General features: G+C 41.4%; 1 protein-coding gene across 2 annotated transcripts; it reads left to right on the forward strand.

Annotated features, from left to right (window-relative positions):
• Positions 1 to 1,584: 1,584 nt before the first annotated feature.
• On the forward strand, positions 1,585 to 14,476 carry ZNF639 (zinc finger protein 639). 2 transcript variants are annotated; one of them, XM_031009820.3, is made up of 6 exons: positions 1,585 to 1,726; positions 6,397 to 6,468; positions 7,119 to 7,187; positions 8,451 to 8,561; positions 11,920 to 12,054; positions 12,200 to 14,476. In XM_031009820.3, the coding sequence occupies exons 3-6, from the start codon at positions 7,130 to 7,132 to the stop codon at positions 13,351 to 13,353; spliced, it is 1,458 nt and encodes a 485-aa protein (XP_030865680.1). In that variant the 5' UTR covers positions 1,585 to 1,726; positions 6,397 to 6,468; positions 7,119 to 7,129; the 3' UTR covers positions 13,354 to 14,476. The 2 variants fall into 2 exon arrangements, with proteins under 2 accessions (XP_030865680.1, XP_063560468.1); XM_063704398.1 differs by lacking the exon at positions 1,585 to 1,726 and adding an exon at positions 1,742 to 2,273.
• The last annotated feature ends 8,925 nt before the right edge of the window (positions 14,477 to 23,401 follow it).

A 23,401-nucleotide genomic window follows, 5' to 3' on the forward strand; every position in this document is an offset into this window, starting at 1 on the left:
AAATTGCTTGCAATTTGTGACTATGTTAAACAACATCTAAACAAAGTCAAGCTCCTCTAAGTGCAAACAATACGTGGGATCCTGGGGAGAGTGTGCGTTTACTTTCACTACAAAATGTTTTGGAGTAAAACTTCATTTTGAAATATAAAGATTTTGTTGGACACAAGGCTATGTGGTAAGGCAAAATGGTAAGATGGTGGCATGACACCCCCTTGTGGTTTCCACCGATTCCCGGTTCTGTGCTAGATACTAACTATTCTAGGATTTAAAAATGTACATTTCTTCGAACTTTAATTCGGGCCATACTAGCATTCGTGAGCATTTATTTGAGCTGAGTACGCACATAAAACTTAGGAGGTCATAAAAACTTAGCCTCACAAACAAGTAGTGTCTCTTTCAAATATAGCTTTATCTCCTGGGGGATGGTGAAGGGATCGGAGTAAAGTCTGTGATTATTACTTTCCAGCGATTGATTGGTTGATTAGCATGTGGTTGTCAGAAAAAGCAGTGGACGTGAACAAAGAGACATCATTGCAGCCCTAACTATCCGAGTGACCTTGGGTACCTGATAATCCACATGGCCCTCAGTCATCCTCTTAACCGTTTGAACCTCAGGGGTTTAGGCTACCAAAATGAATTAAGACCCAGTCTTTAGCTTCTCACACATTTACTTTTCCATTTTGTAAAATGTGACTAAAAACCTCAACTCATTGTCAAAAGGACTGAATTAAACATATCACCACACTTGCACAGAGATCATTTATGGAACCATGTTCACAAATTTATTTATGCTCGTGTAATTTAATCATTTCTACAGCTGCTCAAAGAAAGTCAAAGTCGAGAAAGGACTTAAATCGTCGAGTCCAGTCCCCCTTAACTCCTCATTCATTCCACTATTTCTCGAGCCAAGGAATCGGGTGAAACTCAACACCGACTCGCAGTCTTCAGGTTTCACCCTCTTGCCCTGAGGGCAGCATCCTAGCCCTGGGTGGTTCTCTGGTGTGGCCTCAGTAAAACTGTGACGCGGTCCTCGGCCTCTTTGTCCCCAACAGGCGGCTGGCACACTTCGGGGTCTGAAATGCCATCTGCCTTGCCTAACCTGGGCAAAACCATTCGCGTCCTTTCCCTTGAGGAGCAGCGTGGGAAAGGTGCCGCTGCGCGCCACGTTTCTCCCAGTTCCCCAGGGCTTGAAGGGGCGGTGGAGGCGGGCGGGATAAATTCGCCGGCCGCCTGGCGTGGAGTAATCCTAGAGGGTGGGATCGCCCTCGGGGCTCGGGAGGGGCTCTTCCCCGCCCAGAAGGAGACTGCGGCGGCGCAAGCCCTCCGGCAGGGGGCGCGGGCCGCTGGGCCTCCCCCGGGGTGCGGGCCGGTGGTCCCTCCCAGGCCGCGTGTGCGGTGCGTTCGCGCAGCCCGCTCCCTGCCCCCACCTCACCTCGTCACCTCCCCGCCCTCTCGGCGGGCCCCTGAGGTGCGCGGCGCAGGCGCGGAGCGAGGCGGCCAGGGCGGTGCGGCCGCGGAGCCTAGGCCAGGGGCCTGGCGCTCAGGGCGTGGGGCGCGCGGGGAGGGAGAGGGGTCGGCCCGGCACAGCGTCCGGGAGCGCCAGGGCCGGAGCAGCGCTGCCCGCCGCCGTGCGTCCGCGGGAAGGACCGCGCGGCCCCTCCGCCTGCGCTCTCGGCCGCCGCCGCCTCTGCGTGGGCCGGCCGGGAGGGCCTCGGGGGACTGCCTGGTGAGTGTGAGGGAGGAGCGGGTGGGCCGGGCGCTGGACTGCTCCAGGGGACGCGGGCGTGCGGGCGCATCTTCTAACGGGAGAGGGCGGGAGAGACCGGAGCTCCCTTTATACGGAAACTCTGCCTTCGTTATATGGCGGGATGGCGTTCCCCTCCCCCATCCCGAAGGCAGTTCCACCCCCTGCGCAGGACGCCTTGACCGGGCTCCCCTCGGCCCCCTGCTGCCGTTGTCTTTACGGAACCTTTGGTGTCGGGGCTTGGGAGTCTCCTTGGCGCCGGCTTCTGGGCCCGGGCGAGGCTGGTGCGTGGCGCCGGGGTGGAGGCGGCTAAGTCCCGGGGACTTCTGCCCTGCGCCTCCGACGGGCATTTGGCTGCGTCCGGGCTCGGGACGATCCTGGGTCCTCGCTGGCGCTGCGGCCCTGCCCGGCGGCTTCGTGACCTCCGGCAGCTAATCCCCGGGCTCGCGCAGCGAGTTGCAGCCGCGGAGAGCAGGCGTCGATGCTGGCGCCCAAAGCCTCCAGCCTGAGAGTCGCCTCACTCGTGACGGTGCTTAGAAACCCTTTTTTTTGGTTTTGTCTTTAAGTACTGTCTAGGGAAACGAGTCATTTGAAGCAGTTTATACCTTTTTTTTTTTTCGAAGAGAAAGATTTATGCCGGACTGAAAAATAGCGAATCAAGTTATTTAGTGACCGTGTGATACTGCAGTAAAGACTGCCTCCACGTTGGACATGTAGTGGATTCTAGTTCAGGCTCTCCTGCAACATGTTTTGTTTCAATTCTTTTACAATTTAAAGCATATGCTTATTTTAATGAGAGCGAAAAAGAAAGCTTAACTCTTTTTAAATTCGTTAAAAATGGAGTTATTTACTGTAAAGACGTCTTATAGCAATTAGGAAGAAAGACTATACATTGCATGAAAAGCCTTTTAAAACGTTTATCTATTTGATGATTGCTGACTGCCTGTTGTGTGTATTGTATTTTGTGCATAGACTTTCTTGTTGGTTGAAAAAAATGACAGGTGGAAAGATGTTGGTTTCTAGGTGATATAAAAAATTTTTAAACAGTTTTCTGATTTTTCTTCAGTGACACGTGTTACATATGTCGTTTGTATTTCAGAGGGAGGGGGGACTGTGATAGGTTGCTTGTGATTCAGAATCTTCCTGCTAAGAAGACTAGTGAGCAAATGTTTATGACATCCTTGAGTAAAAAGCTAAGTTTTTTCAAGGCTGTTATGCACACAAAAGGCACATGAAAATGATTGCTAAAATGAAGAATGGTTAGCATTTTTGGTCTTGAGTAGGCATCACCATTGTGCTGAAAGGAAGTCCGATAGACATTTGGTTATCGTTCGGCCCTAAGTAGGAGTCAAACTCTTCCTGATCCATGTGCCTCCTCCTCTCACCTAACAGCCTGAATCCAGGCCAGCTTGCAACGTTGATTTTAATACCACGCTTGGTTTCCTTTTCTTACTTTTATTCTTCAAGTTGCAAAGAACTTGAGATGCATTCTGAAATAACAAGAGACTACTTAACATGTTCGGCTGAGTGTTTTCAGTGTTCTCCCTGCTACTTTTAGAGTATTTAGAGCATGAAGTGTGAAGCTTTGGGCTATATGAATCCTAATAGCTCTTCTCTTTTTGATTTTTGAATGCAGTGAATTGAGATGGTTACTCAAGGAATGATTGTTTACATTGTTAGGTGAGGCATTTGATTTTATTCTTTTTTCTTTTTTCCTTTTTTTTTTTTTTTTTTTTTTTTTTGAGACAGAGTCTCGCTCTGTCGCCCAGGGTGGAGTGCAGTGGCGCGATCTCGGCTCACTGCAAGCTCCGCCTCCTGGGTTCACGCCATTCTCCTGCCTCAGCCTCCCAAGTAGCTGGGACTACAGGCGCCCGCCAGCACGCCCGGCTAATTTTTTTTGTATTTTTAGTAGAGACGGGGTTTCACCGTGTTAGCCAAGATGGTCTCGATCTCCTGACCTCGTGATCCACCCGCCTCGGCCTCCCAAAGTGCTGGGATTACAGGCGTGAGCCACCGCGCCCGGCCTCTTTCTTTTTTTTTGAAACAGAGTTTCGCTCTTGTTACCCAGGCTGGAGGACAATGATGTGATCTCGGGTCACCACAACCTCCGCCTCCCGGGTTCAAGCGATCCTCATGCCTCAGCCTCCCGAGTAGCTGAGATTACAGGCATGGGCCACCACGCCCGGCTAATTTTGTATTTTCAGTCGAGACGGGGTTTCTCCATGTTGGTCAGGCTAGTCTTGAATTCCCGACCTCAGGTGATCTGTTCGCCTCGGCCTCCCAAAGTGCTGGGATTACAGGCGTGAACCACTGCGCCCAGCGAGGTGAGGTATTTAATATATTGGTATCATTTCTGTACATTTCATGGTTGTCTGTTTCTTTAGGCTGTTCTGTTCCCCTTCTCCCAACTGGTAGCTAAGAACTGGAAGCAAGATGTGCATGCATTTTCATCTCTGGTTCTCCCACTTACTAGTTGACTTAACTTTCACTAAGGCTGTTTCCACATCAGTAAAAATGTAAATGGGTTTGATAGTAACTCCTCCATGTACCGCACAGGACCATTTTGAAGATGAAATAGAATAAGGGTTAGGAAAATGCTTAATAAACTGAAAAGGCCGGGCGCGGTGGCTCACGCCTGTAATCCCAGCACCTTGGGAGGCCGAGGCGGGCAGATCACGAGGTCAGGAGATCGAGAACATCCTGGCTAACACGGTGAAACCCCGTCTGTACTAAAAATACAAAAAATTAGCCGGGCGCCGTGGCGGGTGCCTGTTGTCCCAGCTACTTGGGAGGCTGAGGCAGGAGAATGGCATGAACCCGGGAAGCGGAGCTTGCAGTGAGCCAAGATAGCGCCACTGCACTCCAGCCTGGGCGAAAGAGCGAGACTCTGTCCGAAAAAAAAATAAAAATAAAATAAACTGAAAAAGCACTATCTCATTCCCTGCTGTATTATATCACTTCAGTGCTGATATACCCAGAACTTAGTGAAGCAGCAAAAATAGTATGTGCACCTCAGCTAGAACACCTGTCATGTGTATCACCTTGGTGTTAAGAGCATTATAGGCCGGGCGCGGTGCCTCCTGCCTGTAATCCCAGCACTTTGGGAGGCTGAGGTGGGCGGATCACTTGAGGTCAGGAGTTCAAGACCAGCCTGGCTAACATAGTAAACCCCCGTCTCTACTAAAAATACAAAAATTAGCTGGGTGTGCTCGCGGGTACCTGTAATCCCAGCCTCCTGCTGGCGGGCGCCCGTAATCCCAGCCACTCAGGAGGCTGAAGCAGGAGAATCGCTTGAGCTGGGGAGGCAGAGCTTGCAATGAGCCAAGATCGCGCCACTGCACTCCAGCCTGGGTGACAGAGCAAGACTCCGTTTCAAATAAATAAATAGATTAATAAATAAAGTTGGGTAAACCTTTATTCAAATCCCAACCCCAGCATTTACTGAGTATCTAGCTTTGACTTTACTGTGCCTCAGTTTCCTCAATAACAGGAAGTATAATTTTGAGAGGGTGATGTGAATTTTGCATCTCATATGATTACATAGGATTAAATGAGATAAAGTATGTTCACAGCCTGGTACATAATTGGTGGTCAGTAAATTATTATTATCACTTTTACTTTTTTCTTTTTTTGTTTTGTTCTGATTTTTTGTTTTTGAGAGAGAGTCTTGCTCTGTTGCCCAGGCTGGAGTGCAGTGGCACGATGTCAGCTCACTGTAGCCCTCCACCTCCCAGGTTCAAGCCATTCTCCTGCTTCAGCCTCTTGAGTAACTGGGATGCAGGTGCGCACCATCACACCCGGCTGATTTTTGTATTTTTAGCAGAGACGGGATTTCACCATATTGGCCAGGCTGGTCTCGATCTCTTGACCTGGGGTGATCCACCCGCCTCGGCATCCCAGAGTGCTGGAATTACACGCGTGAGCCACTGTGCCCAGCCACTTTTACTTTTATTTCTTAAATAATCTATAAGGGCTGTAACAGTTTAAAGTTTATAATTTGGGCCAGGCAAGGTGACTCACGCCTGTAATCCCAGCACTTTGGGAGGCCCAGGTGGGTGGATCACCTGAGGTCAGGAGTTTGAGACCAGCCTGGCCAACATGGTGAAACCCCGTCTCTGCTAAAAATAGAAAAATTAGCCCGGTGTGGTGCCACATGCCTGTAATCCCAGCTACTTGGGAGGCTGAGGCAGGAGAATCGCTTGAACCCAGGAGGCAGAGGTGCAGTGAGCTGAGATCACGCCATTGCACTCCAGCCTGGGTAACGAGCAAAACTCGGTCTCAAAAACAAAAAGTTTATAATTTGGTTTGCTTTCATTATGCTTGCTTTCCTTATGGATGAATAAATTAATTCAGATTCATAGTCCTATTTTGGTGTCAAAAGATTTAACTATAGGTCAGGCGTGAGACTGTCTCAAACAAAAAAAAAACTATAGAAGGTAAATCATTTCAAAGAAATGTGGAAATTTACATATAATCACATATTTATCAATATATACAGTTTTTAGTGTGTAGTACATTGTTTTCAAAATAATATATCTTAATTAGTTCTGTATAACTTTCCAATTGATTAAAGATCTGGTGCCGTTGTATTATTCAGTACCAGAAATGAGCTGTATTTTTGCTTACTAACTTCTTTCATGTTTTACTTACAGGCATTTTTTTACCGTCTACAGAAACTTATTGTAATTCATTTTTCCTCACTCCAGTAGTAAGAATTATACCAAGTAAGTGGACTGTATTGAAACTAATTAATTTTGTAACAGTTAATGAGAATTTAATTGGATAGTGGTTGCTGCACCTGTTGTGTTCTCAGTGGAACATTGAATGTGACCTCATAAATAGGAAAATGATTTTTTTCTTGAAAATTATTTATATTCTGATCTGTGTGATGAGTACTTTTTTCTGGAAGCCAGGAGGCTGATACATATTTGTGACAATATTTTTTTAAAGGAAATGTCTCCGCCTTTAGCTTGAAAACTACCTAAAAATACTTCCAGTGGTAGGAAATGTGCCTATAAAACTCCTAGTATGGTGCCATAGGCACAGTGTTTCTTTTTTTATATATACACAAAATAAAATGACTTAAACATGTGGTTTATTGTAATTATCCAGTTCTCACAATTTATATCAACATTTGAAAAAGAATTTTTTAACCTCCGTAAGAAAGAAAACAGAAATCAGTTTCTGCCTTGAAACCTGACTGGAAAACAATCTGAAATACAAACAGAGGCATCGTTTAACATTTTTCTTATACCATAGATTTTCAAGTGGCTCACATATTTCATATTGCCAATAAATTCTTCAGTTAGAATTTTTATAACGTCATTAACAGTTGTTATTTGTGACATATTTGTTAATTTTTTTCATTTTTTAGATTGAAAAGATATGAATGAGTATCCTAAAAAAAGAAAAAGGAAGACTCTACACCCTTCTCGTTATTCAGGTCAGTGTATAATTATTTTAAAGTTGGGTATGGATTAATTCCCACAAAATTATATTCTCATCCATTTTCTCCTAAGTGATCAGATAAGACTTAAATATCTGGGTCAATATTTAGGTAAAACAGCGGTTTAAATACATTATCTGAATAGATATTCCTTATTGTCTACCATGTGCTAGGCACACATAAGAACTTTACAGACATTATATTATTCCTCACAGCTCTATGGGTTATAAATATTTAAAATTAGATAGCCAAGGTTATTTACTTATATAGCATAATTGGGATTTGCATGTCTGATACCGAAGCTGTGCTTAAGACCCAATAATGACAACCTTGGTAGAAAATATTTTACATTATTGGGGAAAAAAGACTTTATCCTCTCTATTACTTTAGGAAATGTAAACTTTCATGCTGAATGTGTAATTTTTTTTTTTTTTTGAGACAGAGTCTCACTCTCTAACCCAGGCTGGAGTGCCATGGTGTGATGTCAGCTCACTGCAACCTCTGCTTTCTGGGTTCAAGTGATTCTCCTGCCTCAGCCTCCCAAGTAGCTGGGATTACAGGCGTGTACTGCCACACCTGGCTAATTTTTTGTATTTTTAAAGTAGAGATGGGGTTTCACCATGCTGCACAGGCTGGATGACTGTGTAATTTTAGATCCTTTCGTTGAGGTTGGCTCTGCTGTGTTGGCAGTATAAGAAAAGGGGTGTTTGTGGCCATCTCTAATACACCTCGCATACATTTACTTGGGACCATCTCAGTCTTACCTATTAGTCTACCCAGCCTACACATTCTTCATATCTGAAGAAATTAAGCCTAGTATACTGCTTACTGGCCCTTCCTAGACAAGACTTGAAATGACTATATTCAGAAGCCCTAAGTGGTCCTTACCATTTCCCCTATGTAATAACATTTCTCTGCATGACATGGCACACCTTCCTGGTGTTTATTTCACTCTTTTGTGCAGTTAATACAGTGTTTATCATATATTTTTATTTTGTGTGACTCTGAGTATAAAACAAATGTGTCCTTCTATATTTCAAAGTTGTTACGTTTTAGAGTATGTAATTTGTGGTTCTTTCAAAGTCCTGTGTCAAATATCGGATCTGAAATATAAAAGCTTTAAAAGTTGAAAATATATAATATTTTCATTACAGATACTATAATTAACATTAAGAACATTTGTATAAGTTAGATAATGGGAAGTTTCTCATTAAATGTGTACGTTTACTGTGCTTGAAATATTTTTCATTTTATGTTCAGATTCCTCTGGAATAAGCAGAATTGCAGATGGATTCAATGGAATTTTCTCTGATCATTGTTACAGTGTCTGTTCTATGAGACAGCCAGATTTAAAATATTTTGACAACAAAGGTATATCTAATATTTTCGAAAATACGTTTCTTTAAACTGCTTTTACATTTTTTATTCCTTACTTGAAAATGTGGGTAAAATGTGGATTGATGATTTCAAAACAGACAAGTCTTTGAAGTTTGTTACAATGTAAGAAAACAAAGTTGTATTTTTTTAAGAAAGCAAGTAATTTTAATTATTCTTTTTTTTTTTTTTTTGAGATGGAGTCTCACTTTGTCGCCCAGGCTGGAGTGCAGCATTGCTGCGCGATCTTGGCTCACTGCAACCTCCGCCTCCCAGGTTCAAGCAATTCTCCTGCCTCAGCTTCCTGAGTAGCTGGGGTTACAGGTGTGCGCCACCACGCTCAGCTAATTTTTGTACTTTTAGTAGAGACAGGGTTTCACCATGTTGGTCAGGCTGGTCTCAAATTCCTGACCTCATGACCCGCCCACCTTGGCCTCCAAAAGTGCTGGGATTACAGGCTTGAGCCACCGTGCCCGGCGTTAATTTGAACTTTTAACGTTATTTCTGACATGTAAATAAAAAAGTGCACTCTCCTAAGTCCATTTTTTGAAGGGGGTGGGGTTAGGGGGAGACAGTCTTCATTCTGTCACCCATGCAGCCATGTCTCACTCCATGGATTATGGCTGACTGCATTCTTGACCTCTTGAGCTAAAGCAATACTCCCACTCAGCCTTTTGAGTAGCTGGGACTAAAGGCATGCACCACGATGCCTGGCTAATTTTTAAAAATTTTTTTGTAAAGACAGGGTCTTGCTGTGTTGCCCAGGCTGGTCTTGAACTCCTGGCCTCAAGCAGTCCTCCCATGTTGGCCTCACAGAGTGCTGAGATTGCAGGTGTGAGCCACGGCTCTCAGCCCTAAATCCACTTTAGTTGATTAGGAATTGGTGGCAATGCAGGAGTGACTCAGAGTTGGAGTATTTATGTTGAAAGGTTAAGAATAGTGTTAGACACAGTTCTACTCAGCTATACCGCATAGTGTGGAAGAAAAGAACAGAGGGTGATTTGGTATTTTTCAATGTTGGATCTTCTATTGGCTCCTCTGTTCTAGAGCATTGGTGAATGATAACAATTTACAACTTGCACTTAAGCTTCTTCTGCAACCAGATTGTCCCAGTTCCCTTGAGCTCCCGTTACAGGCACAGAAATATAAATTACAAAAAACATGTAGAGTTAAAGAGTTAGAGACATCAGTATGAATTCCTGTTTAGCTTACTATAGATTCAGATGGCTACATACAGAATGCTTGTAGATATGTGTGTGTATATACATGTGGTACTGTACACACACACTTTGCTGTGTTAGCTGAGAAGGGCTAAAAGAAATGACACCCAGAAGCAGTGAGCATGAGCACATTCAATGCCCAGGTCTTGGTTTCTAATGCCATTCTTTAGTAAAAGGAACTAGGCCTCCTTGGGAAAGTGGCTGATTCTAGGTCTGGGGCAGGAAATATACAAGATGAACCTGGAGCATTTTGTAGTGCTGGAAAATAGGAAAGTACTTAAAAAAACCTAAACACACGCACTTGACAGGGGTATGCCAAAGGAGCACACGTCAACTTAAAGAGCTCCCAACAGCCAAAACTGAAAACTATTTGGGGACAAAAAATTATAACCCAGAGTATAAAATAAATATCCATGAATTCATGCTGTTATAAATTATTAAATAGAGGAGATGAGGCAAATCTGTGCAGAAAAATTCCAAATTATTAGACTTCATCTTAGCCAAAAGGCCAAGAAGCAATAAAACTCCAAATTATTTATGTAGCTACTCCTCCCTCTAGGAGGTGGAATATAAGTCTGCACTCCTTAAGCATGGACTGCACATAGTGACTTCTTACAAAGGGTAAAATATGGCAAGTAAAAGCACAACTTTAGGCCAGGTGCGGTGGTTCACGCCTGTAATCCCAGCGCTTTGGGAGGCTGAGGCGGGCAGATCACCTGAGGTCAGGAGTTTGAGACCAGCCTCAACATGGAGAGACCCGGTCTCTACTAAAAATACAAAATTAGCTGGGCATGGTGGTGCATGCCTGTAATCCCAGCTACTCGGGAGGCTGAGGCAGGAGAATTGCTTGAACCTGGGAGGCGGAGGTTGTGGTGAGCCGAGATCGCGCCATTGCACTGCAGCCTGGGCAACAAGAGTGAAACTCCATCTCAAAAAAAAAAAAAGACAACTTTATAGTGTTGAAACCTGATAAAGACTTAGCCAGGTGATCAAGATCAACATCAACAACCATAAATCATATTGATAGTATGTACCCTTGATAAGAAATGATGAAAATGGCAATTTACCTCTGGTCTATCTCCCAGTAATCCATAATTCCAGCGTAATCATTTAAAAAAAAAGAAAGCAGACAAATTCCATTAGCAAGGAATCCTACAGAATACCTGATTAGTACTCCTCAAGGAGTGAGAAACTGCCACAGCCAACAATAGCATAGAGAGACATGGCACCTTAATGGAATGTGGTATCCTGGAACAGAAAAGGGACATTAGGTTAAAAACTAAGGGCATTTAGATGACTTTATTGACTTTATTAATAAGTTACCAGTATTGGTCATTAATTGTAACAAATGTGCCACACTAATGTTAGATGTTAGTTGTGGAGAAACTGGGATACATGGGACCTCTCCATACTATCCTCTCAGATTTTTCTGTAATTCTAAAACTATTCTAAAAAATAAGGTCTATTTTAAGAAAACATGATGGATGGGCTGAGTGTGGTGGCTCACGCCTATAATCCCAGGTCTTTGGGAGGCCAAGGTGGGAGGATCGCTTGAGGCCAGGAGTTCAAGGCCAGCCTGGACAACATAGCAAGACCCCATCTCAAAAAACAAGAATTACCCGGGCTTGGTGGTGCATGCCTGTAGTCCTATCTACTCAGGAGGCTGAGGCTGAAGGATCACTTGAGCCCAGGAGTTTGAGGCTGCAGTGAGCGAGCCATGATCATGCCAGTGTACTCCAGCCTTGGCAGACTGAGTAAAACTTGGTCCCTCGCAAAATGTTGAAGCCCAGTTTTCACTATTAACCTGTATTTCAGTTTCCCCGTGCTAACTTTGAAACACTGTGGCTGGCCTGAGGGTATAAAGACTTATTCAAACTCAGTAATTTAAACTTAAAATCCTAAGGAACTTCAAAAAGTGTGATCTAGTCCAAATGGGGCATCAATTCTAAAGCATTTGCTTGTTTGAGCAGATTTTCTGTGTCTGAGATATATAGATAACTTCTCTTTTTATGACTAAATCCAAGTCCTTAATTCCTGTTGGAATTCAAAATCGTATTTAAAAATTGATGCTTTGTTCTATAATTAATGCTTTGATTGTATAAATAATAAGTATTCTTCCAAATCCCTTTTTACAGATGATGATTCTGATACCGAGACATCAAATGACTTGCCAAAATTTGCAGATGGAATCAAGGCCAGAAACAGAAATCAGAACTACCTGGTTCCCAGTCCTGTACTTAGAATTCTAGACCACACTGCCTTTTCTACAGGTTGGGGGAACTAATTTATAGCATTGATATATTTTGTATTGGTGAATTTAAAAAAAAGTGCATGCAATAAATTTTTTTTTCCCCGGTTGTATTTAACAGATCTTATTTAGTTATAGTCATATAATAGGTTTGTTTTATTCTTCAGAAAAATCTGCTGATATTGAAATTTGTGATGAAGAGTGTGACTCACCTGAATCAGTCAACCAGCAAACCCAAGAGGAGAGTCCTATAGAAGTTCACACTGCTGAAGATGTTCCAATTGCCGTAGAAGTGCATGCGATTTCTGAGGATTATGATATAGAGACAGAAAACAATTCCTCTGAGAGTCTCCAAGACCAAACTGATGAAGAACCGCCAGCTAAACTTTGTAAAATTCTTGACAAGAGCCAAGGTTTGAATGTGACTGCCCAGCAGAAATGGCCTTTACTGAGAGCTAATAGCAGTGGCCTCTATAAATGTGAACTTTGTGAGTTTAACAGCAAATATTTTTCTGACTTAAAGCAGCATATGATCCTGAAGCATAAACGTACTGATTCAAATGTGTGTCGAGTATGCAAGGAAAGTTTCTCTACCAATATGCTTCTGATAGAACATGCCAAATTGCATGAAGAGGATCCCTACATTTGTAAATACTGTGATTATAAGACAGTAATTTTTGAGAACCTCAGCCAGCACATTGCAGACACCCATTTTAGTGATCACCTCTATTGGTGTGAACAGTGTGATGTACAGTTCTCCTCAAGCAGTGAACTCTACCTACATTTCCAGGAGCACAGCTGTGATGAACAGTACTTGTGTCAGTTCTGTGAACATGAAACTAATGATCCAGAAGACTTGCATAGCCATGTGGTAAATGAGCATGCATGTAAATTAATAGAGTTAAGTGATAAGTATAACAATGGTGAACATGGACAGTATAGCCTCTTAAGCAAAATTACCTTTGACAAATGTAAAAACTTCTTTGTATGTCAAGTATGTGGTTTTCGGAGTAGACTTCATACAAATGTTAACAGGCATGTTGCTATTGAACATACAAAAATTTTTCCTCATGTTTGTGATGACTGTGGGAAAGGCTTTTCAAGTATGCTAGAATATTGCAAGCATTTAAATTCACATTTATCTGAAGGGATTTATTTATGTCAATATTGTGAATATTCAACAGGACAAATTGAAGATCTTAAAATTCATCTAGATTTCAAGCATTCAGCTGACTTGCCTCATAAATGTAGTGACTGCTTGATGAGGTTTGGAAATGAAAGGGAATTAATAAGTCACCTTCCAGTCCATGAGACAACTTGATTATTCTCTTTAACTTACAGAATGTTAGTTTAAAATAATAAATTCATCCTTTTTTTGGAGATGATTAAATGGATGATTGTAAACACAACTTATGAAATCTGCCTTTAACAAGTAACTTTTTTAAATTATAAAATTTTATTGGCATTACTCCATTTTCTGTATATAAATATATCTTTAATGTGGTATTTTCAATTGCGTGATAGTTTGTAGTTTCAACCACTCTTGGTGACTGTCATCCTGTTTCTTGCCTATTCTCTGATTTCATGAATTGAAAAGAAACAAATGTATTGAAGAAGTGAGCTACAGTTTTCCTTCCTTAACCATGGGTGCTAGTAACTTTTTAAAACTCAAGACAAGATTAGTTTTTTATGTGTGAAGTCATTAAATTATTACACGACCAGAACTAAAATGCAATATACAATTAAGTCCACGGATACTCCCATTAATAAGAAATAACACTAGGAAGCCACTATTATCACGGGAAGAAAAGATTTGGTTTTCATGGCAGTCTGTTTTTTTAAAAAAAAATTTTTGAGCCACTATCTATTGTTGAATATTTTAAGATGGGATGAGGGAGGAACTAATAAGGGCTTACACAATAAAAAATAACTATATCATAACTCATTCATAACTTGATGTTTCATTTTCTGTTGAGGAACCATAAATTCATTCACAGACTTAATATTTTTTTCTTAGAGACGGTCTCGTTCTGTTGTCCAGGATGGAGTGCAGTGGTTGATCATAGCTCCCAGGCTGTAGTCTCCCAGGCTCGAGCAATCCTCCCACTTCACCCTCCTGCATAGCTAGGACTACAGGCATGTGGCACCATGCCCGCTAAGTTTTTAAATTTCTTGTAGAGATGAGATCTCACTATGTTGCCCAGGCCAGTCTCAAACTCCTGGACTCAAGCAATCCTCCCACCTTGGCCTTCCAAATCACTGGGATTATAGGCATGAGCCATTATGCCTGACTCTTGCCCAAATTTCTGATGTCAAATTGTTCATTGACAGAAAACCCACTGAAGTATTTAATGTAACGTTAGGAAGATCTGGGAGATAGGGGTTGCTGGCATGAAAATGTATAACTTACAACATTTATTAATAAAATGATAAAGTAGCATCAATATTAGTTCGTATGGCTGCCATAACAAATTACTACAAACTGAGTTGCCTACCTAGCAGAAATTTATGGTCTCACAGTTGTGGAGGCCAGACATTCAAAATGGAGTTATTGGCAGTTGGTTCCTTCTGAGGGTTGTGGGGGAAGGATCTATTTCAGGTCTGTCCTTGGCTTGTAGATGGATAGCCTCATGTTCACATGGTGTTCTCCCTGTGTGCAAGTCTGTCCCCAAATTTCCTCTTTTTTTTTTTTGCTTTTTTAATTTTTTGAGACAGAATTTCACTCTTGTCGCCCAGGCTGGAGTACAGTGGCGCGATCTCAGCTCATTGCAACCTCCGCCTCCCAGGTTCAAGTGATTCTCCTGCCTCAGCTTCCCAAGTAGCTGGGGTTAACAGGCGCCAGCCACCATGCCAGGCTAATTTTGTATTTTTAGTAGAAACGGGGTTTCACCACGTTGGCCAGGCTGGCCTCAAATTCCTGACCTCAGGTGATCCACCTGCCTCAGTCTCCCAAAGTGCTGAGATTACAGGCATGAGCCACCGCCCCAGGCCAAATTTCTTGTTTTTATAAGGACTCCAGTCATATTGATAGGATTAGGGCCCCTCCCAATGTCCTCCTTTTAACTTAAAGACCTGATCTCCAAATGAGGTCATATTCTAAGGTGCTGAGGTTTAGGACTTCAACATATGAGTTTGGGAGGGAACACAATTGAGTAGCAGAGTCTGAAACAGCAGTATAAAGAAGATAGAATTATATGTATCATTGCCCTCAAATTTAACAAGCACTGCTAACAATATTATTTTTTAGATTTATTGATATAAGTGGAAGATCAATTTATGACCAATGATTTTCCCACTTCAAGAATTTAGTCTGTTTGGACAATGGTGGCTGCAAGTATTCTTAGAAGGTATTATTTTTATCCCCACTATTTTGTTGTATGTGCATACCTGTGTTCCTAGCAACTCACATTCCATCTAATTATAACATTCCTGTTACGGCTGATAACAAATGTTTCTCAGAAGACTTAAAATTGTAACAGTTTAAATTGTAAGATAACCTTAGAAAGCATCTGGTCTAAACCCTCCAGTTTTCTAAGTTTCTCGCAGAAATAGAAATGTAGATCGCTATGAGGCCAAGTACATATAACCAGTTATGTCTCATGGGAGTGGGATCCAGGTTATCTGGTTTACTGTCTAGTGATGTTTCCATTACATCATGTTACATAAACCTAACCTTTGTCCCTGGGATGTTTTTTGTGACTACTTCACCTAACAATTAACCTAGTTGTTGATAATTTTCTTTTTATGCTTTTTATACATCTAGCTCCAGGAATTGGATTTTTGGAAAAACACCTTAAGTAATGCCTTGGTTTGTTTGTTTTCTTTTAATCTATTTGCTGCTTTACATTTGGATCAAGTGTTAGTAATTGAAAAGATTGCAGGCCGGGCGTGGTGGCCCACGCCTCTAATCCCAGCACTTTGGGGGAGGCTGAGACGGGCGGATCACGAGGTCAGGAGATCCAGACCATCCTGGCTAACAGTGAAACCCCGTCTCTACTAAAAATACAAAAAAAAATTAGCTGGGCATGGTGGTGGGCACCTGTAGTCCCAGCTACTCGGGAGGCTGAGGCAGGAGAATGGCGTGAACCCGGGAGGTGGAGCTTGCAGTGAGCCGAGATCGCGCCACCACATTCCAGCCTGGGTGACAGAGACTGTCTCAAAAAAAAAAAAAAGAAAAGAAGAAAAGATTGCAATGCAGCTACTCAAGAGACATATATCCAAGTTTCAGAACCATATAATTTTGTACTTTTTTTTTTTCAGACAGTCTTGCTCTGTTGCCCAGGCTGGAGTGTAGTGGCGTGATCTTGGCTCAAGGCAACCTCCACCTTTCAGGTGTAAGCAATTCTCCTGCCTTAGCCTCCCAAGTATCTGGGATTATAGGCGTGTGCCACAACACCCGGCTAATTTTTGTGTTTTTAATAGAGACGGGGTTTCACCATGTTGACCAGGCTGGTCTTGAACTCCTGACCTCTTGTGATCTGCCCACCTCGACCTCCCAAAGTGCTAGGATTACAGGCGTGAGCCACTGCACCCGGCATAATTTTGTACTTTTTGATGAATCTGCAGCTTCAGGACCTATCCCAATGACAGTTTGTCCCACAAAACCTTTTTGCCTTGGCCCAGTTTTCAAATCAGTGATTGACCATAAATTGCTTGAAATAGTTGGTCTTTATTTATTTATTTTTTGAGATGGAGCCTCGCTCTGTCGCCCAGACTGGAATGCAGTGGCGTGATCTTGGCTCACTGCAACCTCTGCCTCCCGGGTTTAAGCAATTCTCCTGCCTCAGCCCCCCGAGTAGCTGGGATACAGGTGCCCACCACCACACCCAGCTAATTTTTGTATTTTTAGTAGAGATGGGGTTTCACCATCTTGGCCAGGCTGGTCTTGAACTCCTGACCTTGTGATCCACCCACTTCGGCCTCCCAAAGTGCTGGGATTACAGGCGTGAGCTACCACGCCCGGCCAGTCTTTATTTTTAACTTAAAGAACTTCAGAAAAACAAACCTACCTAAAAAAATTAACACTCCTGGTTTTGTTTTGTTTTTTGTTTGGTTTTACTTCAGAGACAGACATTTTCACTGTATTCTTGTGACTTGCACCACAATTCAAGTCTGAGATTACCTAACTGATGATGTTTATTAACACTTCAGTAGAATTCTTCGCAGCAGTGAACAGTAGTGACAGGTCATTACTGTTTTTCTTGCTGTTTTAAATCTTCATCTTACAATGAGTTATTTTGAAATTCCAAAACATTTCCCTGTATTCCAGAAATTGAAAATGGTTGTTCACTAAAAAGCCTCTTCTTTTCCTGCTTATAAATTTGCCAATTTTGCCATTTTAAATCACCTTTCTTACATTTCTCTGAATTGTATATTATTTGTCAATTTCACAGTTTCTATAATCTATTGTTTGCTGAATTGTTACAGGCTTTTGTTTGTTTTTAATAGACTAGCACTATTCCTAATTATTAAATCTGATTTACAAAGCATTGAATGACTTAATCCTGGCACCACTTTGCTTTTTTTTTTTTTTTTTTTTTTTTTTTTGTTTGAGACGGAGTCTTGCTCTGTCGCCCAGGTTGGAGTGCAGTGGCGAGATCTCCACTCACTGCAAGCTCCGCCTCCCGGGTTCACGCCATTCTCCTGCCTCAGCCTCCCGAGTAGCTGGGACCACAGGCGCCTGCCACCACGCCTGGCTAATTTTTTGTATTTTCAGTAGAGACGGGGTTTCAGCATGTTAGCCAGGATGGTCTCGATCTCCTGACCTCGTGATCCGCCCACGGTGTCCTCCCAAAGTGCTGGGATTACAGGCGTGAGCCACCGCACCTGGCCCGTTTGTATGTCTTACTACCTTTTACAAGAGACTTAGTATATTTTCCAAGCTGCTGTGTTAATTTTTTAACAGAATTTTAAGGCCTAAAAAGGCCATATGTTGGCCAGGTGCGATGGCTCACACCTGTAATCCCAGCACTTTGGGAGGTTGAGGCGGACAGATCATCTGAGGTCAGGAGTTTGGGACCAGCCTGGCCAACATGGCAAAACCCCTTCTCTACTAAAAATAAAAAACAACAACAAAATTTCCATTGGTTTCCAGATGAGGAAACAGATTCTTAAAAAGACAAACATCTCTCCAAGGTCACGGTCAGTGAGCAAGAACTTGGAGACTCTGATTCCCAGTTTCTGACCCCCTGGTCAATTTCTATCAAATGGCCGAAAGGACTAGAGGATAGACTTATACAGATCTAGAGGGTTGTTAGCCAGGTGTGGTGGTTGGCACCTGTAATCCCAGCTACTTGGGGGGCAGAGACAGGAGAGTTGCTTGAACCCGGGAGGCAGAGGTTGCAGTGAGCCAAGATTGCACCATTTCCCGGGTGACAAGAGTGAAACTCTGTCTCAAAAGAAGAAAACAAAAACATATGTTATATAAATTTGAAAGAGCTAATAAAAATCAAATGGCCACAATCTTCTTGGGAAGTAGATTGGCTTACCAAAACATCAATATTCATTAAGAATTTAAGTGAGGCTGGACGCACATGGTGGCTCACACCTGTAATCTCAGCACTTTGGGAGTCCAAGGTGGGTGGATCACGAGGTCAGAAGTTCAAGACCAGCCTGGCCAAGATGGTGAAACCCTGTCTCTACTAAAAATACAAAAATTAGCTGGGCATGGTGGTGGGCGCCTGTAATCCCAGCTACTCGGGAGGCTGAGGCAGAGAGTTGCTTGAACCCAGGAGGCAGAGGTTGCAGTGAGCTGAGATTGCACCACTGCACTCCAGCCTGGGTGACAGAGTGAGACTCCATCTCAAAAACAACAACAAAAAAAGAATTTAAGTGAAAATAAATAGTTAAGATCAACTGGTAAACCCAGTGGAGAAACCAATCTGGTTAGTCAGGTATACTGTACAATTAACAGTTTCATCCCAATAAATAAAACAAATTTTGGGATATATATTCGCTTGCCTGTAACTTTTAACCTCAGTACTGATGACTAAAGATAGAGTCACAAGAGAATTTTTATTATGGCACTGAGTTTATGGGATTATATATACTCCTTATGTTAATTTGGCTTTCCATAAATTAATCTTTTAAGACAACATTCACATCTAATAAATGTGTACATTCATGATTTAAAACATAAATTTGCAAAGCTAAAAGTTTTCACATATGGTTTACCTGTTTATATAAAGTTATATGTCCAATTTGTAAGTTTAAAAACTAAGATTTTAAGACTATTAGAGTTGTTAGGAATTTACTTTGTACTAGTGATGTGAAAAATAATTTTCTGGATAACGAATTTCCATACTAAAGCATCAGTCACCACCAATTCCTTATTAAGTTAATTCTCCTTAGTAATTTTGGTGTTAAAGTGGTAACTATCTGAACCCAAAATAAATTTGTGAAGAGTAATTTATTCATTCTAAAAAGAAATTTTCTTACATTGCTAGAAAAGAATAGTATCTACTAATCTTATTCCCATACTTTATGAAGGGTGATTATTTAGAGAGTTTTAAAAGAAATTAACAGAACATTTAAAAGTGTGTTCTTTGTTGTTTGTTTTTAAATAGGCAAATGAATCTAACCTGACATCTTTTTTCCCCTTGCTAGAAATATTGAGCTGAATGAATTACATTCCGAAAATGTAATGAATAGTACACATTTTGAATGAAAACTCAAAGTTTTCTAGTTTTTAATATCTTGTCTGGAGAGTGTATCCACTACCGAAAAATACTGCAGTTGAATTATTGACATTTTCACCTTTACTCTTCAAAGTAAAGCTGAAATCAGAAATTGGAATCATATTCAGCAAATGTAATTTCTGGTGGGTAATTTTCTTTTTTCTTTTTAAGGCTATTCACCATGCTGTTCAGAATTTTGGTTGGCTAAAATTTGAGAATACAGAATTCACACGTTTCCTGCCTACGCTGTTCATTCGTGGTTATGTCCAGAGTGGCATTATTTGTCTTTTTCTGTTTTTCATTTTCTTTTATAAGAGAGGCCCAGGCAGATCTCAAACTCCTGGGCTCAAGCAATCCACCTGCCTCAGCCTCCCAAAGTGCTGGGATTACAGTCATGAGCCACCACTCCCGGCCTTATTCATCTTTTTTTAAATACATTATTTCTGAAATTATATTCTATGGCTGATTACTGTTATCTTTACAACTCATCTTATTTGGGTTTTCAGAAAGTTTCAAAAGATTAAAGTTTTCCCAACTAACAAGGTAAGTTGCCATGAACTAAACATGTCCCCCTCAAAATTCATATGTTCAAATCCTAATCCCCAGTGTGATGGTATCAGAAGATGGGGCCTTTGGTATATGATTAGGTCATGAAAATGGAGCCCTCATGAATGGGATTAGTGCCGTTATAAAAGGGATCCCAGAGAGCGCTCACCTGTTTTCCATGTGAGGATACAATGAGAAGTCAGCAGTCTGCAACCTGGAAGAGAGCCTCACCAGAACCTGACCCTACTGGCACCTTGATCTCGGACTTCCAGCCTCCAGAACTGTGAGAAATTTCTGTTGTTTATAAGCCACTCAGTCTATGGTACATTGTTATAGTAGCCTATATTGACTAAGATAGAGTAGATTTGTTTTGATTCTTCCTTCCGTCTGTTCTCCAAACTCTTAAAATAAGTTACTCCCTTCATGCCATATCCCACATCACTTGCTTGTATACCCTGTAAATATTTTATATATTACCTGCCTGGCATCAGTTTGTGCTGATTTTGTAAATTTTGAATGTGTCTGTTTTAGATTTTAAGCATAACATTATGGCACAGATCTTAATAACTTCTTTATGGTTACAATATTCTGGTTAAATTCCTTATGGCATTCATCCATTGTTAGTGAGCAACTAAGATGCCGAAGAAGAAGGACCTAACCTAGAATGACACAATATTAGATCTGGGATGAACCTTAGAGATATAGTCTAGACTCAAAAGTGAAAAACATGTAAAAATAATTGTGTCCTGGGTGTCACCACAGGCTCACTCCTGTAATCCCAGCTCTTTGGGAGGCCAAGGCAGGAGGATCACCTGAGGCCAGCCTGGGCGACATAGTGAGATCCCACCTATACAAAAATTTAAAATAGCCCGGGCGCGGTGGCTCACGCCTGTAATCCCAGCACTTTGGGAGGCCGAGGTGGGCAGATCATGAGGTCAGGAGATTGAGACCATCCTGGCTAACATGGTGAAACCCCATCTCTACTAAAAATACAAAAAAAAAAAAAAAAAAAAATAGCCGGGCATGGTGGCGGGCGCCTGTAGTCCCAGCTACTCAGGAGGCTGAGGCAGGAGAATGGTGTGAACCCGAACCCGGGAGGCAGAGCTTGCAGTGAGCCGAGATAGCGCCACTGCAGTCCAGCCTGGGTGAAAGAGCAAGACTCTGTCTCAAAAAAAAATAAAATAAAATAATTAAAATTAAATTAGCCAAGTATGGTGGTGTGTGCCTGTAGTCCCAGCTACTTGGGAGGCTGAGGTGAAAGGATTGCTTGAGCTCAGGAGTTCAAGGCTGCAGTGAGCTATTATTGATGGTGCCACTGCACTTCAGCCTGGGCAGACAGAGTGAGACCCTGTCTCTAATAATAATAATAACAATAATTGTATATGGTATGTAGTTTTTACTTTCATCATTGTAAATTATGTGGTATAAAATTTAATTGGCGTAACACTTGGATTCATGAATATTTTTACTTAGGAAAAAATTAACTTTTTAAGAAAAGCAAATTGGTGAAAAATATGAAGTAAATAATAATAGTCATACATGGATATGGAAAAAATTGGGTAGGTGATACATGAATGACTGAAATTGAAGAATACAGAATTCTAGACAAAACTTCTTGTTTATGCTTCAGAAAAATGATCTTCTAACATCATTAGTCAAATGCTTTTTAAGGTAGAATAAACATGACAAACTCCCAACCACTCTTCAAATAATTTTCTTTAAAGTTAAAAGGTGCTCTGTGTTTTTTATGGAATGTCATACCAAACACTTAGAGAAAATAACATATTAAAAAATAAAGGACAAAAGCATATGACTCTGATTTGTAATCCCTGTTCAGTAGTAATAAATTGTGTGACTATGACCATGAACAGTAGATGTAATATTACTAAGTTTTTCTTAAATAGTCCGTGGGTTCTGCAACTCCTTAAAACAGGCTTGTCCAACCCACGGCCCAACACAAATTTGTAAACTTTCTTAAAATGTTATGAGATTTATTTGCAATTTTTTGTTTTGTTTTGTTTTCAAGCTCATCAGCTATTGTTAGTGTATTTTATGTGTGACCAAAGACAATACTTCGTCCAGTGTGGCCCAGGGAAGCCAAAAGATTGGACACCCCCTTCCTTAAAAACTTTTTTTTTTTTTTTTAACCTTAAAAACTTCCATTTTTACAGGCTGGGCGCGGTGGCTTACGCCTGTAATTCCAACACTTTGGGAGGCTGAGGCAGGTGGATCACCTGAGGTCAGGAGTTCGAGACCAGCCTGGCCAACATGGTGAAACCCTGTCTCTACACAAATAGAAAAATTAGCCAAGCATGGTGGCGGATGCCTGTAATCCCAGCTACTTGGGAGGCTGAGGCAGGAGAATCACTTGAATCCGGGAGATGGAGGTTGCAGTGAGCCTAGATCGTGCCATTGCACTCCAGCCTGGGCAACTGAGCGGGACTCCTCAAAAAAACAAAACAAAACAGAACAAAAAGACTATTTTACTATGCTTCTATTTAACTAACAGCTATGGAATATCTACTGTCAAGCCAAGTGCTCAGGAATACAAAGATAAACTGTGGTTCTTGACCTCAAAGAGATTTACCATATAATGCAGGAAACTGTCACCTTTCTGAACTACAATTCAGTTAAATATCAAATTGACTTTCATGTATCTAAGTATTTGCCTTTTGTATAATGCTAACTACCATACACGTTCTTGTCAGTTTTTTATATACTGTGATTCAGTACTTCCAAAATATATGCAGAATGACTAAACTTTATACTCCCATCAGCAAGATCATGTTTCCTCACAGGCTTATCAACAATATCATACAACTTTTAAATTTCCTGTAAATCTTAAGGGCATAAAGTAATACATTATTATTGTTTAAATTTGCATAATCTGATTACTAACAAGGTTGAGACTATCTAATATGCTTATTAGTCATTTTAACTTTCATTTTGTGAACTGCTTCTCCCTATCCTTTGTCTGCTTTTCTGTTGGGTTTTCTGCTCTATTTTCCGAAGTTCTTTATTTTTAACTATTGATTTTTGTTAATATATATATACTGCAAAAAATAGATTTCCTATGTGTCTGTTACGGATGTCTTTTTTGAACAGAAATCCTTAAATTTAATGTAATAGATTCATCACATTTTCCCT

This window comes from Gorilla gorilla, chromosome 2 (assembly GCF_029281585.2).
Source record: "Gorilla gorilla gorilla isolate KB3781 chromosome 2, NHGRI_mGorGor1-v2.1_pri, whole genome shotgun sequence".
NCBI classification, from domain to species: Eukaryota; Metazoa; Chordata; class Mammalia; order Primates; family Hominidae; genus Gorilla; species Gorilla gorilla.

Excerpts from the sequence above, each read along its gene's own strand:
- ZNF639 (XM_031009820.3), top strand. The coding sequence starts at position 7,130 with ATGAATGAGTATCCTAAAAAAAGAAAAAGGAAGACTCTACACCCTTCT. Across the intron at positions 7,188-8,450 it reads ACACCCTTCTCGTTATTCAG|ATTCCTCTGGAATAAGCAGA; the intron begins GTCAGTGTATAA and ends TTTTATGTTCAG. Across the intron at positions 12,055-12,199 it reads CCACACTGCCTTTTCTACAG|AAAAATCTGCTGATATTGAA; the intron begins GTTGGGGGAACT and ends TTTATTCTTCAG.